Source organism: Artemia sp. Qi Xiang Cuo, chromosome 13, assembly GCF_049724085.1.
Source record: "Artemia sp. Qi Xiang Cuo chromosome 13, ASM4972408v1, whole genome shotgun sequence".
Classification (NCBI taxonomy): Eukaryota; Metazoa; Arthropoda; class Branchiopoda; order Anostraca; family Artemiidae; genus Artemia; species Artemia sp. Qi Xiang Cuo.
In genome coordinates, this window is record NC_142806.1 from 57,472,944 (window position 1) to 57,486,828 (window position 13,885).

At 35.3% G+C, this 13,885-nt stretch overlaps 1 protein-coding gene across 1 annotated transcript in view; it reads left to right on the forward strand.

The window, feature by feature from the left end:
• LOC148945463 (angiotensin-converting enzyme-like) overlaps nt 1-13,885 on the forward strand; it is a 129,007-nt gene that overhangs the window by 20,936 nt on the left and 94,186 nt on the right. The window contains exons 3-4 of the mRNA XM_089099407.1: nt 564-722; nt 4,078-4,186. Coding sequence (XP_088955533.1) covers nt 564-722; nt 4,078-4,186 — 268 coding nt within the window. The remainder of the gene's footprint in view (nt 1-563; nt 723-4,077; nt 4,187-13,885) is intronic.

Consider the following 13,885-nt stretch of genomic DNA (forward strand, 5'->3'; position numbering starts at 1 on the left):
CTGGCTAAATAAAGTAGACCCCTTATTTTCTTTGATTTAACATATTTCTTTAAAAACAAGTTCCTTTCTTTTGTGACTCGCTGTGCATTGAAAATGTCTGTTGGCTTCTTTCGGCTAAGCCTTGTAAAAAGGCTGGCTAAATAAAGTAGACCCCTTATTTTCTTTGATTTAACATATTTCTTTAAAAACAAGTTCCTTTCTTTTGTGACTCGCTGTGCATTGAAAATGTTTGTTGGCTTCTTTGAGCTCAAAGTGTCTTTATATGAGTTTATGAGCTTTTGAACTAGGATCCCTACAGTAAGCAGAAGGAGATAAGGAGACTTTGAGCTCTTTTCCTCCACCTCCCCCTATCCAAATTTTAAGATTTTTGTGCAATTTTGTCTATCTTTTAAATGGGAAAAAAGCTCCCCGCTAAAAAACAAAATAGATTATTCCTTCTACAAACGAATGTTGGTTACATGTTTATAAACATACACGCAAAACGTACACGCAAACGTACACGCAAATCAATACGTGTATTTTTAGAACCAAAGTTATTTTTGTGATTTTTCTTTTGATTTTAGCAAGAGGCACAACTCGAATACGCCAAATTTCAAAAAGAGGTATGGAAACTAGCAACTTCTTTTGCTTGGAAAAACTTTCGTGATTCTTCCATTCGGAGACAATTCAAAGTGCTTTCCGTTCTTGGACGTGCAGCTTTAGAGGACGACAAACTTTCCGAGGTTCGTTTTTGTTTTTTTATAATTAGCTTAGTTAAAACTGTCGACACTTTCAAATTACTTCTTTGGAAGTGCCAGTTTAAGAAGTATTATAATTGTTTTACAGATTCCAGTCTCGTAGTCATTCCAAGTGGTTTGGCCTCAGGAATTCGCAACAATATGCTGCTCGTTACTACAGCACTATTCCCTTAAAATCACAGTTGGGGCCGTATCTCATTTACTGAAAGAGAGAAATTTATCTATATCATAATGACAACACAAATATGGCCATTGTGCGAAGTAAGAACTTTTACGGGTGGGACTAGAAATATACTATTATTTTAAAAATTGCTGAGAATACTTGCTGGGATTTCGGCTGATTTATACATTTGAAAAATAAAAGGTAAATCAGAATTACTTTTGTTGACAAAAACAAAATACTGAAAACGAAACTGAAAACAAAATATATTTTAAATGTTTTCACTTTTTTTACTTCAATAAATAAAGAAGTATTAAGACTTTAAGTAATAAATATTAGAATACGGATATTAAACTGAAAATCCACGGTTATTATTAGTTTTTTAATTTTTTTTTTTTTTTTTTGTGAATTGCCAATTACGTTCTGGTCTTGAGAAGACATGAGGGTTGCGAGCCCTACTGCTTTTAATTTTTGCTCGTTTTGACTTTGACTAGGCTATCTATCGTAATGTCTGTTCATTTTGGGACTCATTTATTTATTAATGGTGATTTGTGGTAGCTTCACACTTGGAAGACAAGAAAAACTAACTTGTAGAAATTGACAACGCTTTCATCCTTAAAAACTTAAACAATAAGAATTTGTTGGTTCCCAAAGCCAACTATGCCTTCAAAGGAAAGATAAACGTACTTAAAATTTTTGGTGCCATATGTTTTTAAATTAATTCTGATGATTTTTCGCCCCCACATATTTTTTTTTTTTTTTTTTTTTTTTTTTTTTTTTTTTTTAAATTTGGCGCCCACTACTGCCAAAATTTACAGATGTTCATATGGAAGTCTTTTCAACAAAAATGGTTTTAAAATACTTATGGTGTGTAAATTTTTCTTTTTCCCTTTCCTTAGCACTTCTCAACACAAAAAAAACCAATTTTACGAAACCAGACCCCCTTTCCTTAGCACTTTCTCAAATTTTAGAAAATCCAGTTTTTCCACGGGGTGGGGTATTTTCCGTGGAAGAGGGAGGGAGGTTATGGGGTTATTTTCTGGGGGTGTTTTTCGGAGGTTATTTTCCGTGGGGGGTATTTTCCGCGGGGAGGCGGTGTTTTCCGGGGGTATTTTATGGGGGGGGGGTATTTTCGGGGGTGGGGGTATTTTACAGGGGGGGGGGGGCTTGTAAACGCGTAATACTGCACTAACATTCTTCTCTCATGTGATTATCTCTCTGTCCTCTTATCTCTCACTCTCCCTCCCTTTTTCTTTCTTTCTTCCTTTCTTTCTCTCTCCGTCTCTTTCTTTCTCTCCCCGTCTCTCTCAATTTACTGCGTAAAATTTAAAAAAACTCCGTAAAATTTTTTGTTACGCAAATTTCCTTTCAGTGGTAAGTCACAATTTAGTAATTTTCATACGATCTGGATCTGTATAAAGAGGGTAATAATTTCATAATATATAAAAACAAAAATTAAAAACTGTATAGTGTCATTTCAAATCTTTATTCCCCTACAAGAAAGCCTTACCCAAATCTAAAGTGTTTGTACCTCACATTTATTCATTTATTTTTTTGGGATATATTTTTTAAACTAGGAATGGCAGTAATTTCGAAAACTTTTGGAAAATAAAAAGATTCAATTCTTTTGAAAAAATTCAAATATAATAACTAACAAGTTAAAATTTTCAAACTTTCAAGATAGCAGAGCATAACCAGAACTTTTTTTTAATTGTAACGGCTACTGCAGCTTCTCACTTTCTAACGCACACGCCCGACTGCCTGTTTGCTACGCCTTGTCATTTTGTGAAGCCTTTTATATGCGAATGCTATACTTAAAGGAAATGATAATAACTATGACTCCACAACACAAAATATTTGCTTTTTGTTGATGATATTCAGCATATATTGAGAAACTTTTGTAAACAGGTCGTGTTTTGATAGCTTGATTTTGCAAACTTTTTTTTTTCTCCAAAGACTTTGGAATATGGATCTCTGTACCTTACATTTACAATCTGATGAGAGGCAAAAAACCGAAGAACTCTAGCAATAACTTGTTCCTTATCTGCTGTAAAAGCTACCAATTATGCTTCTAATTGGATACAGCTATTCAATAGCCCATACATGAATGCATCATGCTCGAGCAGCAGTATGGTCACACTTGTTGATAAAAGAAAATTATATCAGCAGAGCAACTATAATGTAACCAAAAAGCAAATCTTGTGAATTGGGCTATATTCTACTTACATGCATTATTTTGTGATTGTCCAATCAGTATGAAGGTTTAAGGCATACTTTTGTTTTAAAATAGATTCTAATTTATTTAAATTTTCGTTTAATTTTATTAAATTTTTATTTAAACTATTTTCTATTAAATTTTCAATAAATTTACTTAAATGCTCTATTGAAAAACATAATTGAAAAAGATCAATTAATCTTAGTTAGATTTAATTCATTTAATTGTTTTTTTTTTAACTTTCTTGTAAATGAGAAGAGATAGAAGTTAGAAACTCTATTTTTATCTAGATGTATGTCAACTCTGAAAAAATTTATAAGGACATAGTTATAACTTTAGAAAAAAAAAACTTTGGGAGCAAATAAATGTCACGGCTTTGCAAACCAATCTATTCATATTTTCATCGTAATAAAAGAAGAACCGCATTGCTAGGAAGAAAATATGACATGAATTAAACAAAAAAAATGTGTGTCCAAATCTGATCTCTCATTTGAAACTCAATGTGAGGGATGAGGTGCCTCAATTTGGAATTTTGTATTAACCCTCTGAATTCAATTCAATACTTAGATAAAGCATGGCCCAACTAAGGCAGGCACGTACGCAGGAAATTATTTCGGGGGAGGGGGGTGGCAAATCCTTAAAACTCATTATTCTGTGAGAAAAATAAGAAAATTATGGGAAAATAAAAAAAAAATCTTGAGATTTCGGGAAGGGGGGCGGGCCCAGAGTCCCCCTTCTGCGTACGTCCCCGATCTAAGGGGTCTCGAAACTTTTTGTCTCTATAGGACCCCAAGGAGCTTTTGAAGGTCTTAGTCTGGTTCTACCTAGGGTGTTAAAAAGGGTTTGCAGGGGTAATTCAGGAAGTGCTTAAACTATAACCGTACGTAAACTTCTTGTACAATTACAAGAAGATTAGAATATTATCCAGTGAACCTTCTAAAATACTAACAGTCACTGGATTTTAGTTGCAAAAACTGCTTGGTGAGATGCGCGACAGCTATGCTCAAACAAGGATTTGTGATTATAAGATTGAGAAGCCAAAAAGAAGTGATTGTAATCTTCCTATGGAACCAGGCAAGTACATTATTCACTTTTGGTATAATTAATCACTAAATCAATATGATGATATAACAAATAAATCACTATAATAAATAAATGATATAATAAATCACTCAGCTAGACAAAACAAATTGAATGGAATCAGAAAAGGAAAACTTTTGAGAGAAGTGTAACCATTTAATCAATTGGTCACCAAACTTTTATTCATGGAGCTTGGTATCCCTTTTGTGTCCCGTAAGTGAAAATCACCCACGTAATGCAATTTTATGTTAATCATTTATCTGAATTTTTTTATCTCTTAAGCAATATATCCCTCTTCATAAACATTACCGCTTATCAAAGTTACCTAAGGATTTATATGCTATGAAGGGACTGATAATGCCCACTTTAAGAACGTGATATTTTGAATATAGTTGACTTGAACACCCTATACATGTAGGAGAGACTTTGATCTAGACAGGGGAAGGGGGCTCTGGCAAGTGCCTCCTCTTAATATCTCAGCATTTTAAATATTACAAAAAAAATCAATAATTTTTGCTTAAAATTAGCCTAATGTTGCGTTTTTAGGAATTTACCCTACACAAGGGGCATAATTAGCGCGTGCACACCTTTATCGTCTGTTGTTAAAAATAATGTATTGCAATTGATAATGGGTGAAAGATCTTAAGTCAAACTGGCCAGCCATGACAAAAAATTAACAAAGAGAGAAAAAACGACAAACAAGACTGCGGCCAGTGGAGAAAAAAGATGAACGAAACAACGCGGATATTTCGCCTGTATGTAAACTAGGCGTCCTCAGCACAAGAGAAACAGCGAAAAAAAAAACTAAACTAAAAACAAATACAACCACGACCAATAAAAATACAATTGTCGCAACTGATCCACGTAGGGAACAGAAGCTAATAGAGTTACTTCAACGAGAACACCAAAGCACTGTATATAAATAATATAACAGTAAGAACACGGGTCGGTGATTTTTGGCACTACATCTTCAGCGTGTACAGACAGCTCCTCCCATTTAATCTGTAATTAGCGGGTAAGAGTACAATATTGAAGCCAAGTTTCGCGTTCAAGAGAAATCTGGTTTGTCTATCCGTGAAAAGATCGAATGTCGCTTATGTTTAAATAAAAAAAAACAAGTTTTTTTTAATTGAAAGTAAGGAGCGACATTAAAACGAACAGAAATTATTCCGTATGTGAAAGGGGCTGTCCCCTCCTCAACTCCTCGCTCTCTACGCTAAAGTCTGAAAACTTCATTATTTAATACAGAAATAAAATTAAGCATAAAGAACGAGGCGTTGAGGAGGGGACAGCCCCTGTCATATACTAAATGATTTCTGTTCGTTTTAAGTTTTAATATAGCTCCTTACTTTCAATTAAAAAAAAACTTGTTTTCTTTTATTTAATTCTTACAGCATTGAAAATGAAAACAAAATTATAGTGACATAAAATCTTGAACTGAAGGATCTTTCAACAATTAACATCACTATATATCAAATTTTCAGTTTGATTTCGTTTATACTTTTTAAGACTGTTCAAGACACATTTAGTTTTCAGTAAAGCGCCAATGACGCAGTAGGTTTTAGACTTTTACAGTGAGAGTAGGAGGCGATGCCCAAACTCTTGTTTGTAACTATTTTTATCAAATGGGTTTGGGGAAAAAAGACGTTGAGGGGGGAGGGGCTAGTTGCCCTCTGATCTTTTTTTACTCTGAGAAAGTGAACTAGAACTTTTAATTTCTAATCAAATGAGCCGTCTCTGAAGTTTATACGAGCATCCCCTTAATAAGAACCATATACGCCACAAGGCTACAACTTACAACGGCTGCCACCCAGGCCCTGGAGGGGGTGGGGGGTGTCGACACCGTATTTTTTGTTATCTGACCTTTGAACTATTTAAAAAAAATGGTTATCTCAAAATTTGTATCGGATGGGTTTGGGGAAATAAGTGCGTGGAGGGGTGGGAGTATTTGCCCTACGATCTCTTTTGACTCTCTAAAAGTGAACTAGAAATTTCAATTTCGAATCAAATGAGCCTTCTCTGGGGTTTATACGAGCATTCCTTCCATAAGAACCAAATATGGCCCCAGGACATAAATTACAACGCCTGTCCCCGGGCCCTGGGGGGTTTTGTCGACACCAGAGTTTTTGTTATATTATCTTTGAACTATTTTTAATTAAAGGTTTATCTCGAAATTTTTACCGGATACATTTGGGAAGAAAGGGTGTGGGGAGGGGTGGTTACCCTCCGATTTCTTTTGACTCTTAAAAAGTGAACTAGAACTTTCAATTTACAATCAATGAGCCCTCTCTGAAGTCTATTCGAGCATTCCTTCCACAGGAACCAAATATGCCCCAGGGCATAACTTATAACACCTGCCCCCGGGCCTGGGGGGCTGTGTCGACACCGGAAATTTGGTTATATGATCTTTGAAATATTAAAAAAAAAAATGGCTGTTTCAGAATTTTTATCTGATGTATTTGTGGAAAATGAGGTTTGGGGGGGGGGGGCTAGTTGTCCTCAATTTATTTTTGACTCTTAAAAAGGGCACTAGAACTCTTGATTTCCAATTGAATGAGCCCCCTCCAAAGTCTATGTGACGACCCCTTCCATATGAAGTGCCTCTGGGAAAAAACAAATACATAATAAAACATTGTAGCCGTATGGCCTTAACTATAGGCAACGCTGTAGTGTTGCTTCTGATGATGATTAAATAAAAAAAACACCTCGTTTGCACCTTCAGATCACATAACTTAACATGAAATCTTGAGTTATGCTAGTGTGAATGTGTAGTGTGAATGAACCCTTAACATAGCAGCAACGCCTGGTTGTTTTTCCTGATAATATTTACTGTTTTCTGTCAGAAGTTAGCTTAAATGTACCGCTATCTCGCCAGCGTTTCTGTTCTGCTCGCTGCCATCTTGAATTTGAAATATAGCTCGTTGACATAAAACTATAGTATAGTAGGGTCAAATGAAAAGTATTAGTTTATCATTTTATTGAATATCTATCCTGCGTCGTTAGATGGATGTATCAAGTGTATAGTAGGATTAGAATTTATTGTTTTTCCTGTTGATTGCCTCGCAGAATTTGTTTGTTTGATGTTCTAGTGATTGTTTGAAGCTATTGTGGCTTGCTTTCAAGCACAGTATAAAGATATAGCAGTAAGTTTACCGCAGATAATTTCTGGCTCAAAGGTTTGAAACCTTTTATTGAGCCTTGTATACTTAACCCTTGTATAGAATTTTAGTCCTGATCAGTCCTGATGACTCAAATCTAGTCCTAGATGACTCACGCTTTGGATTTAGTCCTGATGAGTAGCTATACAACGTAAGCGGCGGTAAAAAACAATGTCTTATCTAGTTTCGTGTGCTCTTTGAATTCGCTTCTTTCATAAACTGTTCAACAAAGGATTATTTATCCTTTCCTCACAAGTTTTTGGCGATGAAATAAATATTAAATTGCTTTTAAGATAGAATGTGGAAAGGCCCAGAAATTTAAACTAAATGGCTTATTTGCAAAAATATCCAGTAATTGCATAATGTTATCTTAATAAAACAATGTTTGCCTCTTTCTTTGAATGGTTTTCAACCATTTGAAAAGGTAGCTCAAATTAGTAAAAAGTTTGCGGAAAGGAAAAAATGTTTTCGGCAGCGCCATGTCAGTCGGGCGCCATGTCCATATTCCATTGAAACAAGTTTTTATCGGTCTGTTATGCTTCGTCTAAAGATGAATCAATAGGAGATTCAGGGGTCTATGACCAAGCAGGAGGCGCATCAATATGCGGTATTCCTCTTTGAATTTGAAACTAAATTTAAACTTTGTCAGAAAAAAAAAAATACATAATACAGGTTTAAAGACTTAAAACAGCTTCTCGAAAATCAAAGCAGACATCCCGAAGAGACTTTTGCGCCTGTAGCAAGTCTTCTCTGTGTGTGTGTCGTCTCTGTTTGTGTGTCGTCTCTGTGTGTGTGTCTTCTCTTTGTGTGTGTCGTCTCTATTTGTGTGTCGTCTCTGTGTATGTGTCGTTTCTGTGCGTGTGTGTCGTGTCTGTGCATCTGTCGTCTCTATGTGTGTGTCGTCTCTGTGTGTGTGTCGTATAATTTGGGTTGCAGCTGGCAACTTTGTAAAAGTCATCTATCTCAAACAGTAGTCACCGTATTTCAAACAGTAGGCTGTACGAAAAGTGTGGTTCAATTCCGCTTTCTAGGGCTATAATGAAAGAAAGTTTGAGAAGAGTAGGGCACGTTCTGCGGATGAAGGATGACAGATTGCCGATACTGCTTGAGTATGCTTGCCCGGTGTGGCTTTTTGGCCTTACGGTGTATCTGTCCGATGGGCTTGAAATTATCAAGAAAAGAGCCCTGAGAATTATTTACGGTCAGGGCAAAGTACCTTACATTCTCCTCCTGAAGGAAATGGCATTCGTTAAAATGGCATTCTGAGTGCATGGGAAGTTCCAAGCCTTGTTACGTCAGAGACTCCAGGGTATTCAGTAAGGCGAGAGATATCGTAATCAGTGCCTATACCCTTTAATAGACCAAAATATTTCTTTTCGATAAGTTTGGCTTCAGAGTTCGCTAAAACTGAGGGCACAGCCTTGCAAAAATCATCTTCATTTAGGCTATGCAAAAGATCTATTTTGCAAGGTTTCAATTTATAATGCAAAGATTTTTTAATATCATAAAAGGTCAGTGTCTTCCAGAGAGAGAATGAGTAGACCTAGGTAGCCTACCTTCCCTGGACATACTGTTATCTGTATATCCATCCTGAAAGCTTCATTTTTCCTGTAATGCTATTGGCACATTTAAAAAAATATAAATTCCTTGATTGTGTGCAATTTTTTTCCTTTAAGTTGCTTGCCACTTATTGCCACTTATTCTCTTTAGGTAAAACAAACATATCTTTTATGGAGAAGTGATTTTGAATTGATAAATCTGTCACTTGATTATGGCTTCCATGCAAAGTTGCCTATGCTTTTGACTTTTTCAAGCACAATTGAATTTGTTTTTGTTATTTTTTAATGAAAAAGTATTTAATAGGCTATCAATATCTCACTTTTATTGAGAAGTCATTTTGATTTGATATATCTTTGACTTGATTATGGCTTCCATGCAAATTTGCCTGTGCTTTTGACTTTTTCTAGCACAATTAAATTTGTTTTGTTATTTTTTAATGAAAAAAAATTTAATAGGCTATCAATATCTCACTTTTATGGAGAAGTCATTTTGAATTGATAAATCTGTCACTTGATTATGGTTTCCATGCAAAGTTGCCTGTCCTTTGGACTTTTTCAGGCACAATTGAATTTGTTTTTGTTATTTTTTAAGGAAAAAGTTTTTTTTTCTTAAATAGAATCTGATGAATAAAAACTTGTTTTTACTCAGCTACAGCGGACCAGGAGACGTGGCTAACAAACCAATATGGGCTGGTTGTATTTGATGATGACATGGGTAAAATTGTAATTTTTAATGGATAATTCTTTTGTATAGCTTCTGTATATTTTTTATGTAAGATTTGCGCTTATTACTTGCTTGCCTTGCGCTGTCCTTTGGATATTGCGTTGTTTTTTCACTGTTTTTCCTTGGCGTCACACAATAATATGAGGATACACCATTATTCAAGTGGATATTTTCAGTGCTATCCAAAGCTGTAGCATTTCTTTACCTTTTGATTCTTTTGTATCAAGAAATGCTAGGTTTTTTAATTTTACTTTCCACCTCTTAATACTAATAGTTTTTTTTTCTTTTTGTAAAATTTTGACAATCAATATGTAATATTCCGAAATGATTCTACCCATTTCTCCAATTTTTTGTCATTTTAACCCTCACATAGACAACTGTTTTCATGAAAAGCGCGGAAACATTATTTTCGCTCTCCTGCAACATCATTTCCGTTTGAAAACATTTGTTTTCAATATGACCCCGGCAGCCCCACAGGAAAGTACTGCAAGTTTTGAAATAATTAGAAAAATGTTAGCAATACTCTAGTGCCTTCTGACATACCAAATTTTGATGAATATAAGGATATTTGGAAAAATGCATATTCAGGCTTTTATTTTTCTTCATATGGGGCATCTTCATCTATTTTCAAGTCTGGAACAGATGGGACCTGAAGGTTTTTTTTTCCAAAATTGGTGCCTATTGCTCGGCATCATTGGGCAGAATTTCTGCACAATGGTGTCCTTTTTTTGGAAATGCACCTTGGTGTTGAATCTGGGTCAGGTATTTTCCTGTGGTCGAATTAATTTTGAAAATAGTCGGAAATCCCAACCTCGTCATCATCAAAGCTTGTGCAAGAAAACAGATTTCGTTTTTGTTTTATGTGCGATGTCAAAGAGCATAGATAGAATCTTTTGGGAATGACATTAAGTTCAATTTTTCAGGTAAACTTCAGGAGTTATAAAATTAGATTAAGAAATATTGCTTGAGTCAGGGTTAAAAATTGTCAAAAATGTTTCTCCAACAAGCAAATGGCAATCCAAACTATGCATCCTAATGAGAAAAAAAAACGAAAAGATATAAAGAGTTTTTTTTTCATGAAAAAGACTATCTCAATAAAAAAAAGAACAGAAATTAAGTTAATAAACCTTTTCCACAAAACAAGTTTTTGAAAGAGAACTAAAGAGCTCTATTAGCCAAAAATGAGATAAAATAAAGTCAAATAATCTTCCAGGCGTAAAAATACCACAAATCACCATCAATAAATAAATAAAACTCAAAACGAATATAAATTACAAATAAATAGCCGAGTCAAAAACAAAACGAGCAAAAATTAGCATGAGTAGGGCTGATAACCCCCATCCCTTCTCAAGACTGGAAGATTATTAAACACCTCGCTAATTACGCTAACGTTTTTATTGTTTCAAAAATAGAGTTGTGAGAAAGTCAAACTTAAGCGTAAAGAGCGAGGCGTTGAGGAGGGGACAGCCCCTTTCATATACGGAATAATTTATGTTCGTTTTAAGTTTTAACGTCGTTCCTTACTTTCAGTTAAAAAAAATTGTTTTTCTAATTTAATTTTTGAACGTTTTTGAATTAATGCAGGGTTTGATTTTGGCTCACCGTACAAAAAATAATTAAAACAAAATTTGCATATAAATTTTATTTTTATTTGGTTAAATGACTTTCTCGAAACTTGTTTAATTTTACTTACGAACGTTTTTATTGGTAATAAATATACTTAACTTACGAATTAACTTACGTAACGAACTTCTATATTCGTATATTTTTAATACGTATATTAGGGGGTTCGCCCTCTAGTCAATAACTCGCTCTTAAAGCTAAAGTTCCAATTTTGTTCCAATTCTTTAAAAATGACTTCTTAATCACAAAGGCCATTATTTAGAATAAATAGCTCTTATGAAAGTACTAAAAAATCTTTGGCTTAAAGAGCGAGGCATTGACTAGTGGGTGAACCCAATCATATATTCTCTGTTCGTTTTAAGTTTTGATGTTGCTCCCAACGCGAACCACGTGGTTTATGGTTTTTGTCAGTGAGAATGAAAAAACAGGAATTTTCTCACTTGGAAAAACAGGAATTTTCTCACATTTATGTCTGTTTTCATGGATGGTTATGAGTGTTGTTTGATTTATTTGATGTTTTTCATGGATGTCAACATCAAATTATGTATGTTTTATGGTTTTTGTCAGTGAGAATTTGAAAAAAACAGGAATTTTGTCACATTTTTGTATGGTTTTATGGTTTTTGTCAGTGAGAATGAAAAAACAGGAATTTTGTCACATTTTTGTCTGGTTTTATGGACTTTCTCAGTGAGGATTTGAAAAACAGGAATTTTGTCACTTTCATGGATTATTGAGTCATTAACCAAATCGTTTCCGGGCAAAGTTAATGACATTTCCTTCCTGTTGTTGTTCGAGGCAAAGTTAATGACACTTCCTTCCTGTTGTTGTTGTTCGAGGCAGATGTTATGAGTTTCTGGGAAACAGTATTTGTTGTTGTTGTTCGAGCAAATGTTTTGATCTTAGCGTGCGAAAAGGTTTCTTTGTAATTTAAAATGTGACAGCCCAGGGATGCTAAACAAAAGGAACACGCTGAATTACGTTTAGGGATTATTTGGGCGAAACCGTTTTAGCCATTTTATGGAATTATTTCGGCGAAACAGTTAGAAGCATTTTAAAAGATGATTTAAAATATGTTTTAGAAGAGGTTTTGAGTGTGGTCGTTATAATACACAAGTTCCATTTGAACAGTGTTGTGAGGTCCTCTACCCCAACCCCAAAGGGTTCCAATCCCTCTACCCCAACCCCGAAGGAAGCCACCGGTCCTCAAAGGTCCACTGGGCTCCCAAAGGGCCCCCCGGCCCTCAAGGTTCCCCCAGACCCCCCCCGGGGCCCAAAGGGCCCCTCTCCCCTTGGCCCCCCAAAGGGGCCCCTCTCCTCCATCTCCTCCCTCCTCCTCCCCTTCCCCTCCCCTCCTCCCCTCCTCCCCCTCCCCTCCCCTCCTCCTCCTCCCCTCCTCCTCCTCCTCCTCCTCCTCCTCCTCCTCCTCCTCCTCCTCCTCCTCCTCCTCCTCCTCCTCCCTCCTCCTCCTCCTCCTCCTCCTCTCCCCTCCTCCCTCCCCTTCCCTCCCCCATTTTTTATACTTTTTTTGTGTATTGAGACACAGAACGACCCCCTCCCCCCGGCTCCTCCCCTCTCCAAAGGTCTGATTTTTCAAAGTTCATTTTGAATTTCCTTCTTTGAAATGCAAGAGTTGGAATATTTCAGTAGTGTTTGGATATGGTTTACCTTGTCACAGTTACATTTTCTTGATTTTCCAAAGTTCATTTTGAATTTCTTTCGTTGAAATGCAAGAGTTGGAATATTTCAGTAGTGTTTGGTTTACCTTGTCACAGTTACATTTTCTTGATTTTTCAAAGTTCATTTTGAATTTTTTTCATTGAAATGCCAGAGTTGGAATATTTCAGTTGTGTTTCGTTTTGGTTTACCGTGTCAAAGTTACATTTTCTTAATTTTTCAAAGTTTATTTTGAATTTCTTTCGTTGAAATGCAAGAGATGGAATATTTCAGTAGTGTTTGGTTATGGTTTACCTTGTCACAGTTACATTTTCTTGATTTTTCAAAGTTCATTTTGAATATCTTTCGTTGAAATGCAAGAGTTGGAATATTTCAGTAGTGTTTGGTTGCGGTTTACCTTGTCACAGTTACATCTTCTTGATTTTTCAAAGTTCATTTCGAATTTCTTTCATTGAAATGCAAGAGTTGGAATATTTCAGTAGTGTTTGGTTATGGTTTACCTTGTCACAGTTACATTTTCTTGATTTTTCAAAGTTTATTTTGAATTTCTTTCGTTTAAATTCAAGAGTTGGAATATTTCAGTAGTGTGCTGTTGTAGTTTACCCTGTCACAGTTACATTCCCTTAATTTTTCAAAGTTCATTTTGAATTTCTTTCGTTGAAATGCAAGAGTTGGAAATATTTCATTAGTGTTAGGATGTGGTTTACCTTGTCACAGTTACATTTTCATGATTTTTCAAAGTTTATTTTTATTTTCTTTAGTTGAAATGCAAGATTTGGAATATTTCAGTAGTGTTTCGTTGTGGTTTACCGTGTCACAGTTTCATTTTCTTGATTTTTCAAAGTTCATTTTGAATTTCTTTCATTGAATTGTAAGAGTTGGAATATTTCAATAGTGTTTGGTTGTGGTTTACCGTGTCACAGTTACATTCTCTTAATTTTTCAAAGTTCATTTT